Source organism: Rhinolophus ferrumequinum, chromosome 3 (genome assembly GCF_004115265.2).
Source record: "Rhinolophus ferrumequinum isolate MPI-CBG mRhiFer1 chromosome 3, mRhiFer1_v1.p, whole genome shotgun sequence".
NCBI classification, from domain to species: domain Eukaryota; kingdom Metazoa; phylum Chordata; class Mammalia; order Chiroptera; family Rhinolophidae; genus Rhinolophus; species Rhinolophus ferrumequinum.
Window position 1 is genome coordinate 65440016 of NC_046286.1, and position 24985 is coordinate 65465000.

General features: G+C 36.9%; 1 protein-coding gene across 1 annotated transcript in view; it reads right to left on the minus strand.

Moving 5' to 3' along the window:
• Positions 1–13337, minus strand: part of HDAC2 (histone deacetylase 2) — a 34790-nt gene extending 21453 nt beyond the window's left edge. The window contains exons 1-5 of the mRNA XM_033102899.1: positions 13002–13337; positions 4877–4989; positions 3662–3779; positions 1914–1988; positions 1354–1492 (exon numbers count right to left, since the gene is read on the minus strand). Coding sequence (XP_032958790.1) covers positions 1354–1492; positions 1914–1988; positions 3662–3779; positions 4877–4989; positions 13002–13053 — 497 coding nt within the window. The 5' untranslated portion in view covers positions 13054–13337. The remainder of the gene's footprint in view (positions 1–1353; positions 1493–1913; positions 1989–3661; positions 3780–4876; positions 4990–13001) is intronic.
• Positions 13338–24985: the final 11648 nt, after the last annotated feature.

Below are 24985 nucleotides of genomic sequence, written 5' to 3' on the forward strand. Positions count from 1 at the left end.
GCACTCTTATCAATTCACTGTTCCTTGGAACACTACATATCGCAGTAACCCTGTTATAACTCAAATGCATTTTAAGAAATCACATGTATCACAAACCACGTCTTATTACCAGTGCATATCCAAGTCAAAACAAGAAAAAAAGGAAAATAATATTCAAATGTCACCCTTTAAAAATCTTAAACCACAGTGAAGTGAGGATTGTTACTGAATTAGATGGCAGAGCACTGTGTTTATTTTACAAGGATACCATGACTGTTAAAAGAATATAAACTGACATTGCCAGACTAAGCATTCATAAGAATATTCTCAATTCACAGGAAAGCAACATCCAGAAACCTTAGGATATAAAAACAAAATGTCTCATCGTAGCAGAATTTCTTCATAAAAATAAAGCTGTGAGCAAGAAGTTTCTGAGTGGCTCATAAGCTGTTTAACAGTCAATTAAATCATGTTTAATTGCATCAATTGAACAAATGTGTGCAGAGTAATTAAACTTGCTTAAGACTAGCATGTGAGCAAAAACTTGTTGCTCAGAGATGAAGACACAGAAACTAACATCAATAGAAAATTAAAAACAAGACAAAGGATTTTAAGTGGTTTTACTTGGCTCTTGATTAGTTAACGAACACAGGACAGTTATTTATTTGAGTCAATACCAGATTTTAAGTGACTGAAAAACCAGTCTAAAAATAGTATTCATGGAATAACTAACTGCAGGTAAGAACATTTCAAAGGGGAGAAAGCACTAATTCAGAACAATCAAGTGGAATCTGCTAAGACCTACTAGGTTTGATGATGGTTAAAAAAAGATCTAACTTTGTAACTCTCCAAATTCACAAGTATTGTGAACTCTACAGACAGCTCTCTCAAGCTGCAGCCAAGGATAACTTTTAACTCTTTTACCAACTTAAGACATAATAATATCCATTTTTAGAGAATAGATAGCCTTATTTTACGTGGAATCTAGGCAGCTACCTACATTTAATTCAATAGGTAACCAAGTTTCCTTTAACCCAAGTTTCCAATATTTGCTTTCAAAAGTTAAAATTTACAAAATGTTATTAGAACATTAACTTCCAGGCTCATGCCATTTTTCATTAGTCGAAACTAACTCAAATCTAAATTGCCAAACTATTACTACTATTTTTAAAAAGGCATTTAAATGCATTTCTCATTCTTAACAATCCAAGGGTTAGGCCAATTTCCTGTTGTCTCCACAATGGTTTGTAATGAAAGATTCACCATTAACTATTTTCAACGTACCGTTAACTTGTTTTTTAAAAAGACACAGGTTTTATTGTTTTAATTAAAAAATTTTTTCATAGAAAAAAATATCAATACAAGTTAACTTACTTTAGTAATTCAAGGATGGCAAGCACAATATCATTAACATAACAGAATCCTGATGCTTCTGATTTCTTAGCATGATGTAATCCTCCAGCCCAATTAACAGCCATATCAGTTTGTTGTCGGTTTAACTTCACAGCTCCAGCTAAGAAACAGGATGGGATAGACTTTAAAAATGTTTAAAATTAAAAAAGTTAGTGTAACTAGATAAAAAGTCTTTTAGGAAAAAGTATGCCATAAAAGGCAAAGATCATTTTCTAGGGATCTAACAGCAGTTTCTCTTTAGATAAATATTTTTTCTATAGCTGTGATCTGATTAAATGAGAGTACGGTTGCTAGAAGAGAGGGAGGAAAAAGAAGTCCCAAAGCGAAAATACAATGAAAGAAGAAACTAAAAGTCAAAAATGTTGGAGTCAAAGACAATTGTATTCTACTATAAACATACTGACTACTTTTTATTATCAAAATCCACCAGCATTAACATTTTTGCTTTAAAGGAATAACTTCTAAAAGGCCCATACCAAGTTTAAATCAACTTTTAAGTCTGATTGAATCAGGACACTTACCAACTGAGCCACCAGTTGAGAGCTGACAAAACTCAAAGAGTCCATCAAACACTGGACAATCTTCTCCAACATTAACTATGAAAGATGAATTTCATTAATTTCAACATATTCTGTGAATTAGTAATAGCTTTTTCTTACAATAAACACTTCCTACAATAACTTTTTGTTTGGTATAAACATAAAACATACACATTATAGAAGTAATCTAAAGTTTACAATTTCAAAATATGATTTATCATTTTATCCAGGGTAATTAAAGAATGTGAAACACCACCACCAAATCTTACCAGTATTACTAGTCCACTCTGCTCTATTAATAAGAAATCAATAACTATAAAAATAAAAAGTATTTACCTTTATTACATTAAAACATGGACTTAAATTTCTCAAATATATGACAATAAATTAATCAAGATTTTAAAAAGTATAAATAAGTTCATTTGCTTTATGACTTACTTTTTAAAAAACGCCTTAAGAACACAGAACATCCATAACCTTGAAATGTATTTTAGTGAGTATTAAAAAGATACAATAGCTGGTTGCCTATGCCCATGGTTAACCTTGATCTTGAAACATGGTAAGAATTAACTAGATTCATGACAGCCGTGATACAGAAGGAAGGGGTACTTAAGGTACAAGGAAACAAAACATAGATACATGACACATCACAACATATCTAGTTCCTTAGTACTGAGAGAATGAAAGGGACTTAGATGTATACACATTAACTCATTCTTAGTGTCTCCCCACCCCCAAAATTATAACCTGTTCTATAAGGGTCATTATTTTATAATAGTTTCATACACCCTTAATTTATTAGCACTACAATGAATAAGTTTTAGTTTCTCAGATATGTTCATAATCTTATAGAACTAAGTATTATGTAAATTTTAAATCAATCTTTTAATTAATTTGCCCTAGATCTACCCATGACTCCTTAATCTAAGCCTGACTTGAACATCCATTAAAAACAGATTTTATTTATTATAGCATTTTATTGAATAGAATGAAATAACATATAGTAGCAATGTATATGGAGTTCTATGACTATAAAACTTCTAGCAACTACACTTAATTTAGTATTATTGAAACTGTTCTTTTTAAAAAAATCACTACTGAAGTTCATCAATAAAAACTCTGATGAGAATGAAATTCAATATCAAACTTTAAAAGACAGTTCCAATTATTTTAGGATGACATTGTCTATTCCACCTTCAAGCCAACTAATCTGTAATAAGGGAGAACATTACGTAGAAAAAAATGAAAAGCTTCATTAATATTACAATAAAGGGAAGCAGCAGAGTATATGTATTACAGTCCAGATTAACTAAAGCATACAAATAGAGGACAAGGGGTATATACACCAGGCCAAGGCCAATTAACGTATAATCATTTTTTTTAAAAGCAGGGGAGTGAGGTCTCCCTACTAATATCCATTATTCCAAAGTTAACTTGGGATCAAAATAAAGAACGGGAACATCCAAACAGCTCGTTGGCAGTCTGGCAGACCAAGACTTCAGTAGGTTGTTTTTTCAAAAGTATTATGGCTGTAGTATTTGTACATTGTCTTTTCAAGTCAATAAATAATTAAAACTATTTTATTTTAGATCAGAAAAAATACCTAGATTTGGATAACTCTAATTATAAGTGTCCAAAAATACTTCTTTATACTTATCAATACTAATTATATATATATATGTATATATATATATACACACACATAATATACATTTAACATAGAAACGTACATCTCTGCATCTGCTTACTATACTCAGACATGTTATCTGGTCTTATTGAACGTAAAAATTTGATGTACTCATCACTGTGGTATTTTGTCATTTCTTCAGCAGTGGCTTTATGGGGCCTCTGTGAAGAAAAATAAATGTCAGAATTGTGGAATTACAACTGGTTATATCAGAGTTATCAAACACAAAGTAAACAACTTCCCCTAAGAGTCCTCTCAAAAGAAATAGGTCTTCCAGAACAAAAGACAAAAATTACAAAACTAATCCAAACGTATACATGTGTGTTTTAGTTAACAATTGTCAATTCCAAAGCTAATTTATACTCTTTAAAAAGCATTAGACAAGTCTAACACCAAATATGAATTAATCACTCCTTTTATTTTTGTGGAAATACAAATCAAATACATGTTCATAAATTTGACTTTCTCTTTTTCTATCATAAACCTGCTCTATATTCATTGATTTCAATGACCTCCCAGAATGAGACTCATTCTCCATTTTAAGTCTTCGTTCACAATCTCTTTTCCTTTGCCTATTCTAATCATCCTTGTTTGAAGAGCTCCATTTCGTTTATGAGCTCCATTTCGTTTATGACACACTTCTTCCAAAAGGTTTTCTGCTTAAAAATCCTATCTAACTCTGCCTCTTCTCTAAATGTCTATATCTAAAGAAAATAACTCACATATATACCCCAAAACTGTTAACTGCTTCAAGTCTTTCTTTTCTCTCCAAATAGATAAGAATTGTTGTGTCTTGTATCTGTTTATATGTACTCCCATCTTTATCTACAAAAACATTTAAGGCAGTTGTATCTTTGTTTTGTATTGTTTGCCCACCAACACAGTATTCCATATGCCTATAAATATTTGTAGGATTAACTTTCGTAATAGTCCCAAATCAACTCTTTGTAAGCATAGACACGTCAATAATTACTGTAACAAAAATACTTAGTATGCTAAATAGAGTTGTTCTCTAGAAATATAAAAACCTGGAGTAGGGGAAACTTTACAAGAGTTGAAAGAAGAGAGAAAAAAGAGGCTACAGCTCCCACACTTTGCTTTCTTTGTAGAATAAAACAGAAACAGTAGTTTCTGTCTTCTTCCAGATCTTTTATCTGTCTGCTAAATGCCCTCCACCAAGGGGAATAATAAAGTTTCAAAGTAGTACTTAAAAAAAAAAAAAAAAGCGTGCTGAGTATTTACCAAAAGGTATACTCACGTATATTTCCATTTTTCTATATAAGCCATAATTTAGCAGCAAGTTATGGGTCATGCGGATTCTATGAGGTTTCATGGGATGGCCCTGTCCATAATAATAATTTCCAATATCACCTAAAATAGAAAAGATACAAACTGAACAATACAGACAAGAGAATCTGCATGAACTATCTAAAATTATGTATGTTCACCATTAAGGGATTTACAACCTAAATAAGATTTATTTAAAATCTTAAATGACTAGATTTTGCTACTTTCAAACTATTAGAAAACCAAGATACATTTATACACACTTTTACATGCTGATGACTCCATTAACACATTATGTTTATTTATTAAGGCAATCAAGTTTTTCGATTTACAGCTTACCAAAATTTCTTATTTAGGATCAGCCCAAATGAAATACTTTACTCACTCACAAACAGTTTTTGTTCCTTAAAATGATACCTGCTTTTAGCATTTGCTGGCAAATTCAGATGCTTAAAATAAATTCTCTGAGTTCACTTGTATGATTTTAAAATTTTACAGCAAATATTGCTTCTTGGACGATTCACTGGCATCCCAGAAATCCTTTATAGTTGGTATTATGGGGGCTAAAACTTTCTATGCCCATATGACTCTATAACGGAAATTTTGGTAACTGAAATTTGGACCCTAAATAGGTTTTGCTCTGATGACATACTCATGACATTTTTCGAGGAAGTAAGGGTATTTTGTCTCATTCTTCACCACTGAATTGTAATTCCTAGCTTATCTTTTCATAACATCTTCTACCCCAATGTCTTAAAACTTATGCATAAGATCTTAAAATTAACACCAAAATCACTTATTTTCATCTACAAATTTCAATAAAATCAGTATTTTCAGGTAAAGCGCCAATGTTTCTGTAATAAAATGCTAAGGAAGTCTCTTAAATACATCTATTTTTTCTAATGTGACAGGCACTTTTTACAATAGCTTTTATTAAATTAGAAATTACTTTTATTACTAGCTAATTCTAACTTTAATTAAGCAATTCCAAAATTTTGTTTGGACAGCCAAACTGATTTTAATGGCTTGAAGTCATTCATTTCAACATGGGTTTATACAATAGAAGTTAGGGATAAAGAATGCCATTTACTCACCTTCAGGGTCAAAACATTTTTCAAAATCCTGCATGAATACATATCTTTTTTGTTTGTTTAGTGGAAACTGAGAACTCAAAAACTTGTTTTTCTTTTCCATATATTTGATAATAGTATGTTCACCTGTTCCTAATACTGTTTCTAATAATACAACTACTTGATCTTGTTGGTATCACACCTCTAATGTACTTAACCCCTCATTTTCAACACAAGCTCTCTTCTGAAAAAAATTCATATATAAACAGTCATTAAGGAAAGCCACCTTTCTTAAGGCAGGTACTAACAATTACAAAACTAAGAAAATATAGACACGTAGCAAAGCAGAGCTATAGGGATATGTGACATTCCTCTTCATTTATCACAATTCAGAGGCTATAAAAATGCAGGAAACAAACTACTTTCCAAGGAAGGATCTGCTATAAAGTCTGCCCTACATGGTTACATACAGTTCCTTGACAGCAGCCTAGTCTCAATGAATTTTTAGATAGGGAAAGCCCATTAGAGTTACAAAGCAACATGTATCCAAGTTAATGTAAGGAAGGTATTTCTAAGTTACCATCTCTACCAAAGGTAAATAAAGAAACTCTACTCGTCACATAACTTCCATCTGCCTCTGTGTAAGAATTACCAGGACGAAATGTCTGGGCAGCATTCTATTATCAAACCTTAATGTTTCTCCAGCAAAAATGTGTGAATGTTCACAATAAATGGAAAAAAGATCATGAATGTTAATTCAGGTTAAGCTTTTGATTCCAAATGAGTTACAATTTTTTTTTCAATTTTCAGATCATTTTGGATTTCAGGAGTGTGAAACGTACCTTTACTTCTAAAGATAAGCTGACTAAAACACAGGGGGAAAAAACAAAGAAAGCTATTGTATTATTTTTGTCTTCCAGACTAGCCCACTAGCAGCAGCTTTAACAAACTGGCCACTCCTCTCCTTGAAACATTGAGTTTTGACTTCCACAGTACCACTTTCCTGAATTCTACTCCTACCCGTCGTCATTCCGACAAACCTTTAAACATTAGGATTTCTCAAGTTCATTCATTCATTTAACAAATCAAGAGCCTACCATGGGCCAGGCACTGTTCTGGGCACTTCAGTAAGTCAGAACAGTGCTGCCCTAAATGCTCTTCTCAGGAATGAGTACTTAGTGCTCAATCCAGCAAACTTCATTGTGCACCATCCTTTATTGTGCACCACCATTACCCAGTTCCCACTCCATTTCCAATCCACCAAGTTTCATTGGTTTTACTTCCAAAACCTCCATTAAATGTGTCCATGTCTACCACCCGCAACCATTACATTTTATGTGGACAACGTGCATTTAATTCTTGCTCTCAGTCTTACATTCTATCACTCTACCATCCTTTCTCCACTTGCAAGAGTTCTACTTAAAAATCCTTCAATGGCTTTCCGAATCTCTTACCACAGTCTTGTGTAGTCTGGCCCTTTACTACCTAGTCCGGCACCCCCCAGTTCCCCCATGTCCTCCTCTTGGCTTCCTTTGGTTAAATATACCAGGTTCTTTCTAACTACCTGGCCGTTGTGGTCTGCAACATCTTATATAGGAAAACTCTTTTATGGTTGGCTCATTCTCTTCCTTCAGGCCTTACTTTGTCTGATTACCTAACAAAGGTATCCTCTCTTACTATTTAACAGTTTATTTTCTTCTTAAGACTAAAATAATCTTTTATCTACCTGACACATAATAGAGACATTAAGCCTATTTGATATTTCTGAACCCAAAACTGGCATAATGAAAAAGTATAAGCCGACTGCTATTGAAATACAGAAGTATAAGACTTTTCAACCAGTACAAACATCATTATACTGCAACTTTTATATCTGGCTTATCCATGTTTCAGGATTGTTATGATTACTACCTCCTCCCATTTCCAACTGCTGCCTTTAAGGATCTGTCATTAGGAGCATTTAAAGTTTTTGTTAACGGAAAGAAGTAATTACTGATACATTTTTTTTTTGTAGCAGTGAAAAATAGATCCCACTCTTATGTCACCAGGGTGGAGGTAGGGGGCATCTGTAGGTACCAGGTGTTGACCTCTCCTTGGATATTAAAACTAGTCAATGTGGAAAAGCATAAGGGGTGGACTAAGGAGAGCACAGGGATATCAATCTATTTTCATCGTAAAGTAGACAAAATGCCTCTAATCCTACCTGTCTGTAATTCAGTGATTGTAAGAATTAGAAAGAATGTTAAATGAAAATGCTCTCTCTATAAAGATATAAGGTATTAATCATTTATTCATCAACAATTCAAAAACCTTTTAACCTTTCAAAATTTAGATGGTGGAGGTACAGACACAAGCAAAACAAACTCTCTGACCTCATGAAGCTTATAGTCTAGTGGGAAGAAACACAAAAGTTGTTAGGTGGTACAAGTGATAGGGACAAAAGCAGTAATGGGGATTAAGGTAATAGTGGAAAAGCCTCTCTGATAAGATAAAATTTGAAGGAAGTGAGAGGTAAAGAATATCTGGGGGAAGAGGACCCACATATAAGAAAACCTCAAGTCTTTTTTTTTTTTTTTTTAAAGAATTTGTTTAATTGGGGAATATTGGGGAACAGTGTGTTTTTTCCAGGGCCCATCAGCTCCAAGTCCAGTCGCCGTTTTCAATCTTAGTTGCAGGGGACGCAGCCCACCATCCCATGTGGGAATTGAACTGGCAACCTTGTTAAGAGCTGGCGCTCTAACCAACTCAAGTCCTATTTTAAGAGTTATGTTCTACTATGTTTAAATAATTATGTATAATTAAGACCACTGGTATTTATGAACTGCTGCTGTAATTCATTCAGTACTCTGATTTGCTCCCAAAGAAATGATTACCTATTTTATGGATCATATTTATACTACTGTTTCACTGAAAGTAAGACCTTGCCGGATGGACAATCAGCTCTAATGCATCTTTTGGAGCAAAAATTAATATAAGACCTGGTATTATATTATATTACAGACCCGGTCTTATAGTAAAATAAGACTGGGTCTTATATTAATTTTTGCTCCTAAAGACGAATTAGACCTGATTGTCCGGCTAAGTCTTATTTTTGGCCAAACACGGTACAGCTAAGAACCCAAACAGCTGTATTAAAGGGTATCTAGCAGAAGAAACTGGCACCAATAATAAAAAGTCTAAGAAAATTTGTCACTAATTGACTGCCAAGTAGAATTCTTATAATCTGCCAGAGAAAACTAGGAATATACTGGAAGGTATGAACTTTTATATTCTGTCTCTGTATACTGTTGAGTGCTTTTCTCTGAACCACTTGTCTCCAAGCACCCAATCAGAGGAATAAAAAATTTAGCAGAGAGCAATATGTATATACTTATATAAATTATGTATACAGTTGGCTCTTGAATAATGTAGAGGTTAGGGACACCCACCCCTGTGCAACTGAAAATCCACATATAACTTAACTATAGTTCTCCCTCAGTATCTGCAAGCCATTGGTTCCAAGACATTCTCCCCCTACCTCACTTCCCGCAGATACAACCTCCAGGTGCTCAAGTTCCTTATATAAAATGGCATAGAACAATACATACAGTGTAGGTCCTTTGCATCTCTAATTGGTTGAGTCCACAGATGCGAAACCAAAGATATGGAGTGTTGACTATATATGTAATGAAAAAAAATCTGTGTATAAGTTGATCCATGTATTTCAAACCCACGTTGTTCAAGGGTCAACTGTAAACACAGCCCTATTATATTGAATACAGGCACTAAATGTAATTGGCTTCAAGTTCAAGTCAAAAGAAAGACTAGTTCTCATTTCTAGATAAAGAATTAAAAACATGAGTATTGTAATCATGGCCAAACACAGCTGGTTTGCTAATTACATTTAAGCACAGAAATCATATCATTTTAAAGCCAGAAGGGATCTCAGTGACTAGCTACCATCATTTTACAGATTAATAATGTTGCAATATATACAAGATGACCAAGTTTTAGAAGTATGTTTTTGGAAACTTGGGAGGCATGAATCAATAGCTATAGTAAGAGAAATAAGAACTTCTCTTACTTTTCAAAGGTTTAAGGATACCTCATTCATCAATGCCTGGAGGTTCACTTGGAACTAGCATTCCAGTGATCTAAAGGGTGCAATACTGAAGACTGTAAAGTGTACAGAAAAAAATCTGTCTTTAGACGTCCCTTTCACCTGCGAGGCATTTTCTCTGTGTCAACTAAAATGTGCCTAATGGTCCTTCCATTAAGCCTAAAGGTAGTATTCCTATGATTACAGAATTTACTACTCCACTCTTTTTTATTTTTCTTCCTTCTACTTCCTTTACCAACAAATTGAAACTAGTTAATTTAGCCTAGCAAATTATTTGGGCCCTATTACTACTGATACTACGCACTCCCAATCTAATTCATGTTATATACCTTCGAGTCACAGAATTCTCTGGTGCAGAAGCTGCTTTACTTGCATCCTCTTTCTTCACAATTAAAAAAAGAAAGATACCATTACTGCTACTTTTATACATAAGTTGACAAAATAGTTGTTTTGGTAATAAAAATGTAAACTTTCGTAATTAAATGTGCAGAGCTTAGCATACTATCACATATTAATAATTAGCATGATGCCTATTCAATTTAATAATCTCTGCAAAATATTTTATTAGTCCTCCCAGCAACCCAAATATTCCAAATATAAGCAACTGCAAATTCCATTCTACAAATGAGCCAAGGAAGAACCATAGACTAAAGACAGTAAACCTAATCATTAATTTCCAAACATTCAGTTATACACCTGTTGTTGGCCATCAAGTAAAGCAGTTGAATGGTCTACAATAAAGTATTAAGTCACAATCACCAGGCTTGAATTATTTCCACTCTACCTATCAATCCTGCATCCTGCCCTTGGGACCAGTGCTTGCTCCCATTCCCTCAACAAAGGCTCATCATAAATGTGTCCAAAAATGGGCAGCTGTACACTTAACTGCTACTTAAGTGTACCTCTTTCTACAGTTCAAGTTTGGTGACAAGAAGTTACAAACAGCTTACTTCATCAGAGCCTATCAGAGTCAACAGCAACTAACAGCTTCAGGAAGAGTCTTAGCACTAGTTACCCCAACCTTTTTATAACTTTCTCTTTTACCCCAAGCTCCAACAAGAACCAATCTTTAAATCTTTGAAACAAGTTTTAAAAATTAACTTACATACCTGGTTATTTACTTTCCAATTTGATGAAGGAATTCAAAGACCAGTGTTTTACAAGTGACCCAAAATATGCATGAAGTATTAAAGAATGAATTATAAGAAACTTTAATAATGTTAAAATGTAATCCCATTTTCCACTCCTCCACGATGGCATAATTTCAAACCAATCTGTATTACACATAAATGGGGTCCTCTCAAAAAATATTTTTAAAACATGGCTGTTACTATTTTGGACTGGCTTCCAAAAAGTCAGATAATTTGGATTTCTTCTGTTAAGATTTTACATTTTTCCGTAAATGATACAGGTGGTTATTTTATTTAAAAAACAGGCATTAAAAGATTCATCCTTGCTAACTGAACTGATATAGTATGGCCGTTTTCAAATTAAAGTCAAATTTATTCTGACTCAGTCCCCTAAGGTCTTTCCACCTAAGATGTTGTAATTTATAATACACCTATAAGTAAGAAACAGCTTCCAAATTTTGTACTGCTTCAGACAAATTAGACAGGACTTTCAGGTCGTGAAGCCTAGCTTTGTTAAATTTTAGAATTCCTTCTCTGGAGAGTAACCTACTAATAACCATTTTACCATATTAATGTCTTTTTGAAATCTGTAGAACAGGCGACTACTCGATTTAGTCTCATTTAGGCTGGCTCAGGAAACAGGATTCAGAGATTTAATGTTACTGTTCCAACTCCAAATTAAAAACACCCCTAAAATTAAAATGACTTTTATTACTTACTATATGTAACGTGAGCTCAAGCTTACCTGATTATTTAGAACTTCTGCACTATTCAAAGTTTTCCTACACCAGGACTGCCACCACCTAGAAACAGTTTTCACAAGCAAGATGCCAATGCTCTCCTAAACCTCCAAAGCAGGGTGGTATTTCCTGATCGAACAAAGAGTAACAAAGAAGTGGGTGGTAACCACCTCTCAGAGGCAAGCCAAGACCCATCGAGTCTGATCAACAAAACAAGCAGAAACAACTCCACCTTTCCCTACCAACGTCGTATTTCCCGCGTAGACTGCCTCAAACTCGAAAACCCTAATTTTTATTGAGGAAGTGAAGCCTTTTCATTTGAATGCTGAGAAAGTGGCGCTCAAAGAACCCGGCGAACAAAGGAGAGGGATGGAGCCCATGCAAAACACCAGTGGGTGTCCTCACCCGGACGTGGGCCACCACCCTCAGTAACTACTTTGCAGCACTGACCCGGATCGAGGGGTCCGGGGTGAGGCTGGAGGCGGAGGACGCAGAAGGCACGAGGACTAGCAGACTCGGGGGGGCTGCGGGAGGTAGAAAGCAGCGCGGATGGGGGTGGGAAGCACAGGGGACTGAAGAGGCGGAGCTCTCGCGGCCGCCGGGCTTTGTGTGGAGCCTGGGCCGGGGTAGATATTTCGACCTGGGGGGAGGGGTCGGGTGCAGGAGGCCGAAGCAGGACACCCCCTAATGTCCTCTCCCAAGAGTGGCGGGAGTGAGAGACGCCAGGGAGGGCGGTCCCCGTCGCTACCACCATGAAGCTGGGGTAGGCCGACGCAGAGGCGGCGGACTGCACTGCTGAAGAGAGGGGCAGGAGGTAAAAGTGGGGCGTCCACCTGGCTACCGCCGCGGAGTCCCCCGGGGCCGCTAGCGGCGGAGGGGCTCCCACTAACAGCGTCGGGTCGGCAACGGGTTAAGATGCGGCCAAACATCGGTCCCTCCTCCTTCCCACCCCTCAGCACTGGCGCCCACTCGCGACGGCGGCCTGAGAGCCCGGCGTGGTTCCAGGCCTGGCGCCCCAGCCCTGCCCGCCCACCCTCCCGCCGGCCCGGCCTCTCACCATCGTAGTAGTAGCAGACTTTCTTCTTGCCGCCTCCCTGACTGTACGCCATGGGCTCCCCGGCCACCGCCGCCTCCGGGCTCCGGCTCCTCCTGCTGCTGCCGCCGCGACTCGGCGGGGAGAAAAAAAGGACTGGGGCGAAGGTGGGGGCTGGCAGTCCCGCGGGGAAGGGCAGGCCGGAGGGAGGAGACAAGGGGGCGCCACGAGGGCTCGGTACCGCCCGGCCGAAGGGCCGAAAGCGCGGAGCAGGGGTGGCAGCGGCGCCAACTCGCGACACTGGGGAGGGGGAGGGGTAAGTCAAACCACCTCCGGACGCGGAGGGGAGGTGGGACGTGTCCACTGTTGTCTTCCGCGGCGGGGAGGAAGGGGCAAAACTAGGGAAAGAACGCTCTTCAGTCTTTGGATAAAAGCCCTTCTGTTGGTGAACAACTTTCAGAGGGTGGTGGAAAATACAGTTGTAAAGTGAAAAAAAAGGGAAGGGTTTCGCTCAAGTAGATAAAAGGAACTTGGAGTGGGGGAACGCTCCCTCCTTCAGATCTTCGCACAGTGGTTGCGCCTATCCTGAGCCTGCGCAGTCGGCGCCTCCCCAACCGAAGCCTTGGCCGCCCAGACCCCTTTCGAGTTGTCTCTTGCCGCTCCCATCCCCCACTGTCGCGAAGCTCCCGCCCTTACCGACCACGTGCTGTAAGCCAGGCGGGGAGAGACCACTTTGGTACCCTTCCGGAATCCACGACCCTCCAGTCTGTCCCCCACGGCCCTTCTGTACTGGGTCACCTCGGTTTTCTTTTTGTTCATTTATTATTTGTGGTTTTTTTTTTTTTGTACCAATAATTGCACTGAGGTTCTGACCTGTTAAGGGAACCTACGTATCACAGACGTCAAGGAGTATAGTGTACTTCCTGGGTTTGAAGGAGCATTTATGGAACTCGCTTATGTGTTAGGCTCGGGTCTAACCATTGCATTTATAATGTATTTAATTGATTCCTATTTATAATAAATAACCTGTTAAGTCATTTGAGACTTGCAACAACGCAGAGACATATTTCTATTCCTTTATACGTACGGATTGAGGAACTTGGTGGTCTCAACTGTTGATGATCTGGGGTTTGAATTCAGTTTTTCTCCCAAATCCACATACTTTAGCTACTCCACTATAGTGCTGCTGGCTGGGCACTGGAAGTCTGAGGCAGAAAGCTAAGAGAAAAGATTGGAAAAGTTATGAATATCTGTGTCCCTGTGTTCAACAAGTCAACATTTATCAAGCAGCTACTCTAAGCCAACCACCTTTCAGATAAGGAGTGGGGGTCTGACAGTCTGCCATGTAAGCACTCTTATCCCAACTATATCATTTACAATTTTCTCCAAATGCACACTCTCTCCAACACCCTCATTAAAAGAAAAAAGGCCTTATTGAAGTGGGAACCATTTGGAGCCACCACCCAAGATACCCCTTTATTTTACTATTTGACTTCAAAATCCCCAACGTGGTCACATTAAAACAGCAGTTTTCCTGGACCTCACCCTGAAGACATTTAGGAAACGAAATCTACCGTAATCCTCCTCCCCTCCCCGCAATTCTGTATTTTAAACAGCACATCGCAGGTAACTGATGCAGTTGGTACCGGAAGCACAGTGTGAGAAACATCAGCTTAGAGGTAGTAGAGTTAATTGCATGGTATTGACTTTTAAAGTTTTGCTATTGTATCAAGTCCCAAATCAGCTTGGTAGATTCTAAGAATAGAATAGGTTAATTTAGTAGAAACTAATGTTCTTCTCAGAATCAACTTAGTGAAGTCTGAAATGAGACTTCACTCAAGAAAGTGAAGAAAGTGAAGCTGAGTCAGGGAGCTGACTTTACTCCTTCCCCCAAGTCTGTTTTCTGTGCCCCTAACATTGTAGTTGTGACTTGTACCCCTCTACTTCAACATTTACCATGTTATAGTTGCCCAAAACTTCTCTTAATGTTCTCATTAGACTAGAGTTTCAGGAGAGGAGGAAACATGTCTGTCTTGCACAGAATTGTATCTCTAGTGTCTATGACTGGGGGCAAGTTACTTAAACTTTTTTTTCTGAATTGCCTTACTTGTAAAATAGGGCAGTATTACTTGGAGAATGGTTTATTTTATACATATTGAATAGTTTAAATAAGAAAATAAATATGGAATAGTTTTAAGAAATAAAGAGCTATGAATATGAGATTATTATGATTACTAATAATAATGGTAGTAATAATTATTGTTTGCATCCACAGCACCTAACCTTTTACTTGTGAGAAGAACCTGGACACATATTTTGATTGGTTGAGGAACTTATTATATTGTTTATTATTTAATAATTTTAAATCAAAAGAAGCATTTTACCATTGGAAGCTGGCATTGGAGGAGTTTAATCCAGTGATAAGAGCAGGCCACAAGCATTATGTCCCTAAACATCTATAATGACCTTTAGGTCATCAAAAGTAGAATCAGTTATTGAACCTATTGACAAGCTCCGAACTTCATTTACCATTTTCAAACTCTTCTCTCTTAAACATTTTTACCATTTAAAAAAAAGGGAGTTTTAGACAATATACAGAAGAAAACAAAGTGATAGCGTGGTCCATTCATAAAATGCATAATTGAGGATTGTCTTTATTCTTAAACTTTTTTTCTTTAGTTCTTGCTCTGTCCATATGAACTTATTTTCCCAACCTTGAAGATGTTTAGTTTTTCTGAGGTTATTCAGTGAAATGATCCGTTAAACATAAATGGATTATTTAGAAATAGGACTATAGTCATGTACCACTTAGCAATGGGGATAGGGTCTGAGACATGAGCCATTAGGCAATTCCGTGGTGTGGGAACATCCTAGCGTACACTTACACAAACCTGGATGGTATGGCCTACCACACACCTAGGCTCCATGGTATAGCCTATTGCTCCTAGGATACAAGCCTGTACAGCATGTTATTGTAGAAAACGACAGGAGATTAAATCAAGCACAAGAGAAATGATGCAATCAAGAGACGCGGTAAACATGAGATGTATGAAAGCTGCTGCCAGCATAACTTGGCATATTGTTTTATAGAAAATTTTTTAATAAGTAGAAAGAGTACACTCTAAAATAATGATTAAAAGTACACAAGTAAACACAAAAACAAGTAACAGTCATTCATCATCATCATTAACAAGGATTAGGGACTAGGTAGTTGTATGTGCTATACTTTGATGTGACTGGCAATGCGGTAGGTGTGTTGACAGCAGCCTCACTACAAACGCATGAGTAATGCATTGCACTACAACATCACTAGGCAATAGGAATTTCTCTGCTCCATATAATCTTACGGGACTACCGTCATATATGTGGTCCTTCGTTGACCAAAACATTGTTATGGGGTGCATGACTGTATTTAGAAACGGATTGTCTCAGCTTACGCGAAAAATTAAACCCTGCTATCAACTGCAGCAGATAGGTCAAGTTTTAGTTGCTATAAAAGAATTATAAGCTTCTTTCTACTCTAAAGAAATTTAGATTTCTTGGTGTTAAGTTCTATTTAGCAATTCCACAAGGCAATACATAATGTAGAGAAGTGTAGTAGCTAACAGTACAGTGTTGTCACAAACTACAACAGCCTTGAGCTGAATTCTGATCTCAGAAGAATTGTGCCTATTTTTGCGCAGTATTTATTACAAGCTGTAACTCCTAAATCTGGATAGTAGCACCAAACTGTGAAGATTCTAGTGCTATTTTAACTGCATTTGTGTAATAAAAATCACCCATTTTCGTTAAAAAATATTTTTGAATCACAGCTCATCTACTAAATTACTCATTTACATTGAACTTTTCAAGTTGCCCTGGTTAGCTTGTTAATTGATAAATGCTTTGCCCGTGACCCTTGTAGTATTACTTTGATTCAATCCATCTCCGTGTACCCACTTTTTAGTAAAATTCTATACGCACACTGTGTCTGGGAAAACTTAACTTACTGGTGTTTCCTAATCATCCTATATATGTATCTTAATACTTCTTTCCTATCTCAATTTTTAAACTTTCCTTACTAAAAAAAATTTTTTAAATTTAGTGATTACTAAATCTAGTAATCACTCCTCTCCACTGAGCACCAGAACTGTGCAAATGGAGGTGGAGTATGTTGGGGCCATCAACAGGAATGCCAAATAACAGGAATGGTGGAACAGGAGGATAGGGAGCATGTTCCTTGAAGACCTCCTTTATATCTGTACCAAACCTGACTGCCCACCTCTGGACTTCTGGTTTTATTCAGGAAACAAACAAACAAACCAAAACAGACAGTACATTTGGTTAAACCACTACAGTCAGGATTTTGTTATATGCAGCTGAATACAATCCTAACTTCTGTAAGATCTGAATTAGAAGTTAGTGGCTTCTGATAATGTTTACTAAGAGACTACAGGTGTCTGTTGGGACACAACTCTCCATGGGTTTCTGAATTTCCTGAGAGCAGAAGTACTTTATGTCTTTTGTTCCAAACAATCTGATCAAAGATGTTTGTATAGTGAACAGCTTTGGAAGATAGAGAAAATGACTCCCTGTGAAACAAAGGGCAGGCATGCATGCCACCCATAATAAAAGATTCAGGTTCCCTAAATTCAGGGTTCCTCTCCTGTTAGGCAATCCATTGCAAGTATGGATTTCATCTGACCCTCTTCCTCTTAGCCTGCAGGAATTGGGACTCAAGGCAGCAGCACAAAAGATAATACTGATACTCTGGTCACTGCTATTGCCATGAGTGACAAATTATCCTTTGTCTTTAACCCAGGAGTCTTGTGCCTTATGCTAGCAACTATGAAACTGTGGCTGGCTAGCTTGTTAGCTTGCACATAGGGTAAAATCTCAGCCCCTTCCTATTTCTTGACAGTTTTTGTTCATGAGACTAGCATGTTGAGAGGGACTGAGCTTTCTGAAAAAGTAAGGATGAGGGCCTTATCAACCAAGTTACTGAATTTGAGGCAAGTTAATGAAAATTCGTAGCAAGCACATCGACCAGATTGTATGGTTAACTGGAAATTAAGTGACCCTCCACTTTATTAACTGTTAATGAGGAGGAATTTGTGAGGGATTTGCAGGCTAAATACCATGAAATAGGTTTATAGGCAGATACCTGCACAGTGTACTGGTTGTAACTTTCCTCCAAGTGAGGAGACTTCTTCACCATGTTGGAGACACTGCTAACCTGCGTACTCAGACTTAGGTTTGTCCCACTAGGAAGCCCCAACAATTTTAATCAGTATTTTCTAGGGAAACTCTGTTCATTCCCAGGACTGTACTTATTGTGTGGAAGCCAGGCATTAATTTCTCCACTTCCAAGATCACAGTAACTTGCACACTTAATGTGGTCATAAGAGACTTTCGAGTGTTTAAGGAACCACCAATAGATCACAAAGCCTTCAGATGACTGTGGTGATCTCTCTGAAATGGGGTCACCTTTAGTTACTTGGAGGAACTCCCAAGAGGGCTAAGTAACTCTTATGTGCACTCTGAAAAAGTGGTAAGAAATTTGTCCCTGAGTCTAGGTAAAGTGATCAGTGACACCACCTGAGCCTTTGCAGGCAGTCAGGTCCACCTCTACTTACTGGCCAGAGTTGTTATAGATGACAGAACTGCCCTAGATGGCAGATTCTGAACCATCCTTAATACATCCAGCTGTACCTGGATTAATGCCTCAGATCAAGTGGAAAGGTCAAATCAAAGCCTTAAGGAGAAAGCCAGAGCTTTCTAAGGTAGACCCTGATGGATTATGGGATTTCAGGAACCTGGGGGGCATGATTAAAGTCAATACTTCAGATTGACTTCATCCTGCTACTTGGCTATTGTTGACAGTACCTTAATTAAATGCCGCATGAGACAAATTGAATGAAGCTCTGCTAGTCACATTAATCAGAGTGGTCAATGGAGTCATATATCCACATGAAAATTTGAGTTTTGCAAAGAACGTGTGGAATGGATTGTTCAAAGAGGCAGGTCTGTCATTTCCCTGAGTGTCCCAGCACATTCCTGCTGAGTAGGCCAGATTTCTATGTCTCCTGAGACTAGGCAGTTTCTGTAGATAGTCACATAGACAACTAAGTAGGTCAAGGTGACCATATCGTGACTGTCATGTAACTGCCTGCTGTCAAGGTAAAGGGCATTGGCCTGTTAACTGCTTGCTCAAGAAGCCTGGACCCTTGGTCCTGAGTTTCTCTTTTGCAATGCAACCCACTCTGTGTGCAGGTGTCTTCTGGGTCCATTACATATTCCCCATAGGACTTGGGAGCAAGAGGAACTGACACAGATAATGTTGATGTTCATGCCTCTCGATGTGCTATGAGCAATAAACTAGTTTGTCTCTGACCTAGGAGTCTCCCGACTTCAGTTAGAGTCCATGAAACTGCAGCAAGTCAACAAAATAGCTTGAAAAAAGGGATAAAATCTGAAATGCTTCACAGTTCATGATAATACAATGCCAAAGCTTTGTCAGCAATGAGAAAATTTTCCTTATACTATGAATGTACAGACATTTTATTTCCAACTCAGGGTAAATCTTAGATTCCTCTTCCTGATCATAGGGGAAAAATACAAAAATTCCTGGGAAATTGTCCATTAGCTTTGGATAGATTTAGTTGAAAAACTCCATCAGATGAGTAATTAGTAGAGAAAAATTGATACACTCTTATCCCATGTGTGTTAATGTTAATACAAAAAAGTTGTGGTGTTAATCAAAAATATCTGAATAGAATCAGAAATTATTGAAGATTCAATAGCTTTTTCTTATGAATATGGACAGGGAATGCTGATAATCTAGAACATGTTTTTCAGGAGCAGGGGAGGTTAGATTTTGCTAACTGACATTTTCTTCACCTTCTCTTTCTCTTTTCTAACTGGCCTTGTTTTCTTTTTTCCAGTTTTATTGAGATATAATTGACATATGATCTTTTTTACTTTTCATCCAAGTTTTCCATTGTGCCCCAAGAGATTACCACACCTTCCTTAATATAACAATAAACTCTACCTGAGTGTGCACAATCATAGAAACTGTTCTTTGGTGCTCCTCACTTTTTCTATAGTAAAATTTTCACATTTTCTAAAGCATTAAACTTTTCACTGTGAACTCTGGTCTTAGTTATGCTAATAGCCTTCTTTCTTCACAGGATGTTCAGTTGATGGCCTACATTCATAATTTTACCACCTGGCTTTGCTGGAATAGTTTGTATTAGTTTTATATTCTATCTGTTGACATAATAAATTTTTGTATTTGTTGGTATATTAATATGTTAGAAAACGTCTCTCAGGCAAATCTTTAAAGGCAGATGTTGAGGCTTTTTTTTTTTTCCTTATTAGTTGCTTTATAGTTTGTTGTTTTTGGATTTCATTTGTGATGATAGGTTAATTAGCCAAACACATTTTCATTTCTTCTTAATCTTAAACAACCAGTATTTATATGAGGTTGAAGTAAAGAGTTTGCTTTAAAATAAGACAAATAATATCCAACCCCCCCTCAGTTTCCTACCCCCCCTCTTTCCTAACTCCCCATATTTATCTTTCCCCACCCTCTAAGCAATTTATATCTTAACATCTATTTTTTCTTATACTTATTCATATTTATCTCCCTTTGTTAAACTGTAAGATCCTTGAAGGCATGTGTATTAGTTTATTAGGGGAGCCATAACAAAATACCACATTGGGTGACTTAAACAATAGAAATGTATTTTCTCACAATTCTGGAGTCAAGAAGTCCAAGGTCGAGGCGCTGTCAGGCTTTGTTTCTTCGGAGCCTCTCTTCTTCACTTGCAGATGTACTCCTTGCTGTGTCTTCACGTGGTCGTCCTTTCATGTTGTCTGTGTTCTAATCTCCTCTAATAAGAATACCAGTCATATTGGATTAAATTAAAACAAACCCATTTTAATTTAATCACCTCTTTCAAGGCTCTATCTCCAAATAAAGTCACATTCAGAGGTTCTGGGGGTGAGATCCTCAATATATGAGTTTTGTGGGGACATAATTCAGCTCTTAATGGGAGGGAAACTTTTATCCGTCTTCAGATTTGGGATGGCTGATGTTAATGTACACAAGTCACTATGTTCTAAAATTAATCCAGGCTCTTTAACATGTCAAAATAGCCCCATCTATGCTATAACTACTTTATAAAATATACAGTAACTTTTCTTGAAACTTCCTACATTGGTCAGGGTTCTTAGTTGCTAATTCTGGTTACCATAAGCGTAAATGGAATGTATGCGTATTAGAAGGGTATAGATAGTTGACAAAAAATGATGGGCAAGCCAGAGGAACAGGTTTGGAAAATTGAAAGGAATCAACCAATTTAAGACAGACAAAACAGAGTAAATATCTTCATGTCAGGGGACTGATTACAGTTTTGCTTCCTCAATGGGCACTGGAAACTACTATTGCTAGCACCACCATCCCCAGCTCCAGACCCTGGAGTCAGTTACAAACCACTGCAGCACACCACCTCCATACACTGTTCCTCCCTTCTCTATATATTCACTTCAGAATAAAAGTCATGGGCAGGAGCATCCAATAAACAGTTTTTAGGTCAGATGTATCAGCTGTCAGGAATCAATGGGAGAAAGTGCCAGGCCTTTTTGGTGGGAGATAGGAATTTGACGCCCATCAAAATGCACCAATGACACTGCCCCAAAAGAAGAGGGTCAAAGTGCTAGTCAGCCAAAAAAATGTCCACCTCAGATATTAGCTTTTTGATATAAATGACTGAAAAAAAAAAACTTTGATAGTTTTCTCTATCTTATTATACTGAAAGGCTCATCTTTCTTTTCATAAAATAACTACTGTTTAATAGACATCAGATACAATTTATGTCATTGTGATGCTTAATTTTATGTGTCAACTTGGCTAGGTTACAAGATGCCCAGATATTTGGTTAAACATTACTCTGGGTATTACTGTGAGGGTGTTTCTAGATGGAATTAACATTTGAATTAGTAATTGAGTAAAGCAGATTGCCCGGCATAATTTGGGTGGGCCTCATCCAATCAGTTGAAGGCCTGAATAGAACAAAAGACTGACTTCCTCCTAAGCTAGAGGAATTTCTGCCAACAGATGGCCTTCAGACATTAACTGCAATATTGACTCTTCTTGGGTATCCAGCCTTATGGCCTTGCAACTTGAAGTACAGCATCAGTAATTCCTCGAATCTCCAGCCTAATAACCCACTCTGCAGATTTTCAATGTGTCAACTTTTATAACCACAGGAGTGAAGTCCTTAAAATAAATCTCTTTCCATAAATACACACATATCCTATTCATTCTGTTTCTCTGGAATACCTTGATTAATTCAATAATATTAATAAGATGAATGCTATGTCACTAAAGAATAAGTTGTGAGCTGCATAACTTAAATCTGGTGCACTTCTCTCTTATATTAAACCATTCTTTAAGCTATTAGGATACCATAGAAACTAAGGAAGAAAATTGCCGAATAGATAATTTAATTTATATATTTTGCTTAGTTTTCTCTTACACTGTATTTCCAAGTACTTTTAAAGTATTTACAACAGGCAATAAAGATTTTTGCTGCTCCAAAGGGAAAATTTTTTGTATCTTTATAATAAAGATTTACCAGAATTTAGTTTAGCTCATTTTATTCTATCAAACAAAACTTTTCCGTTAAACTATTTCCTGTATTACTCACTGGTTTCCATTGCATTACTTGCATACACTCATTGACTAGATAGAGTTGAAGCAGGATTAATTATTCACCTCACTTTTATTTCTTAATTTAATTATTATTCTACTAAAATTTTAGAATAATAAGAAACAACTAAAATTGTAGATTCTCGAAAAGTTAATTTGTATATTGAACTTTGGTATAGTAAAATTATATTTTAAATCATTTAGAAAATAACCTGGATGAAATTTTCTGATTATAAAAGTGCTTGCTCTAAGTAGTTAGTTGGTGCCTAGTGAAATTCTGATGAATTTTTCTTCCTTCTCTTCCCTCTTCCCTTTCCTGTTCTACTTCTTTCAGAACTATCTATACTTTCAAGAATACTTTGCTAAAACATAGATATAATTCTAGAATGGTTTCTATAATGTGCATTTTTGTGGATTTTATGAATTTTGATCCCTAAAAATTCGGAATGTATTCTACTGGGAAAAAAAAAATGTTGAGCCCTATATGTAATTAAAGTATTCCATTTTTCAAATCAAAGAATGCTTAATGACAACTGTATAATTGCCTGATTCATGTTTATAGTTGAAGTGTTAGACACGAGAACTGTGCTATTGATAATAATGATAGCATAGAGGCACGGGGAGGTACAGAGAACCTCCTTTGGCAGCGCAATCACTTCGCTCTCATACTGTTCAGGTGTTCTCACGCTTCAGTGTACATTAAACTCCCCTGGAAAACTTACTGAAAATGCCAGTTCTTTGGCACACCTCCTAAATTTCTGAATCAGAAAGTCTGGAATGAGACCCAGGAACCTGCATTTTAACAAACTCCTCAGAAGCGATTAAGATAGGTGATTCAAGACCCTCACAATCGAAAACATTACAATTGGGATCCAAACATTTTCCTGCAGGTCAGTGCAGCTCACTGAGGTTTTTTGGCCAGAGTTTTCTAAATTGACTGAATTATTTAGTCCAAGTTAACTAGGGGAGCTACTGGGGCCTGACACCAGCCTGCTGCCACCATTGTGAAACTGAATGCCTCCATTCTAGTTTGGAATGCATTAGTACTTGCAACTAAAGTTGAATGCATCAACCTTTGAATTATATAGAATTTTAGTTTTGTTTTATATATAGCTGGGTAGGAAAATAAGAAAATATAAACAAGTCAAAATTTTAAAAATCATCTATCATCTATCCCTTTCCAGCCTGAAATAACCCTTGGTAACATTTTGTTACATATACTTCCCTACTTATATATATGTGAATAACAAATAAGAAAATACATTATAAAAGAAAAATAGGACTTACTGTGTATGTATTGTTTTAAATTTGCCTTTCCTATCCCAATAATAAATTTCTACATAAATAAATGCAAAAACGTTTCATGATAAAGTAAGACTTGTTTAACCCAACATCTATTAGATTTTTAAAAATCTTTGGCTCTTATAAAATGGTGTTTTTTTTATCTTTATGCATTTGTCCAATATTTACCTTAAATAGCTTTTGAGATATTGTTATCTATGTTTAGGTCCATTAGAATTATGTTGTAAAGCTATGTCTTTATGAGCACAGGGGAAAATTGTAGCTATAGTTTGTGTCTGTCTGCCAGCTTTTTCCTTTTTTCTTTTGGTTCTTTAGGTAAACTGTACCCCATAACATCCTACTCTGTCCACGCTGGGCCATGATCCTGGAAAGGTTGTAAATTACATGGCCTTCTTCCTCCCCTCCCAGGCATGCGCTTGTGATCCAAAAGGGACTAGAGTATCCCCTCAGATATTGCTGATAGAGCAAGTTGAGAGACTTATTTTATCTGCTCTTGGCTATCTTCCCTGGCCTTAAGAAGAAGGCTGTTTGTACAAAGAACAACTAAAAGAAATACAGAGGGAAGTAAAAAAATGATGGATGACAGGTAGATATATAGGAAGGAAGGAAGGAAGAACTACCTCTGGACTCCTCAGTTATATGAACCAACAAATTACCATTTTTTTATTAAATCAGTTGATTTGGATCTCTGTCACTTATAACCAAAACAGCTTTGATAATACAGGAAGCATTATAAAAAGTAAAATTTACAAAAAATTACCAGTCTTATCATTGTTTTAATAGCTATATACACATTCATTTTGTGCCATGTGGTCCGCTATTTTAAAAACATAGAATTTCTGCTTTGAAGTTTGCATGATTTATTACTAGCCTCTACCTACCAAAACATCTAACTTTGCAGGAATACTGTACTTTAACGAAACATGTTTTTTTCAGAGACTGAAAATTCGATTAGAAAACTAAAAAGTATGTATGTTTTCACATTTCAAAATGTTATTCTATAATATTCTTT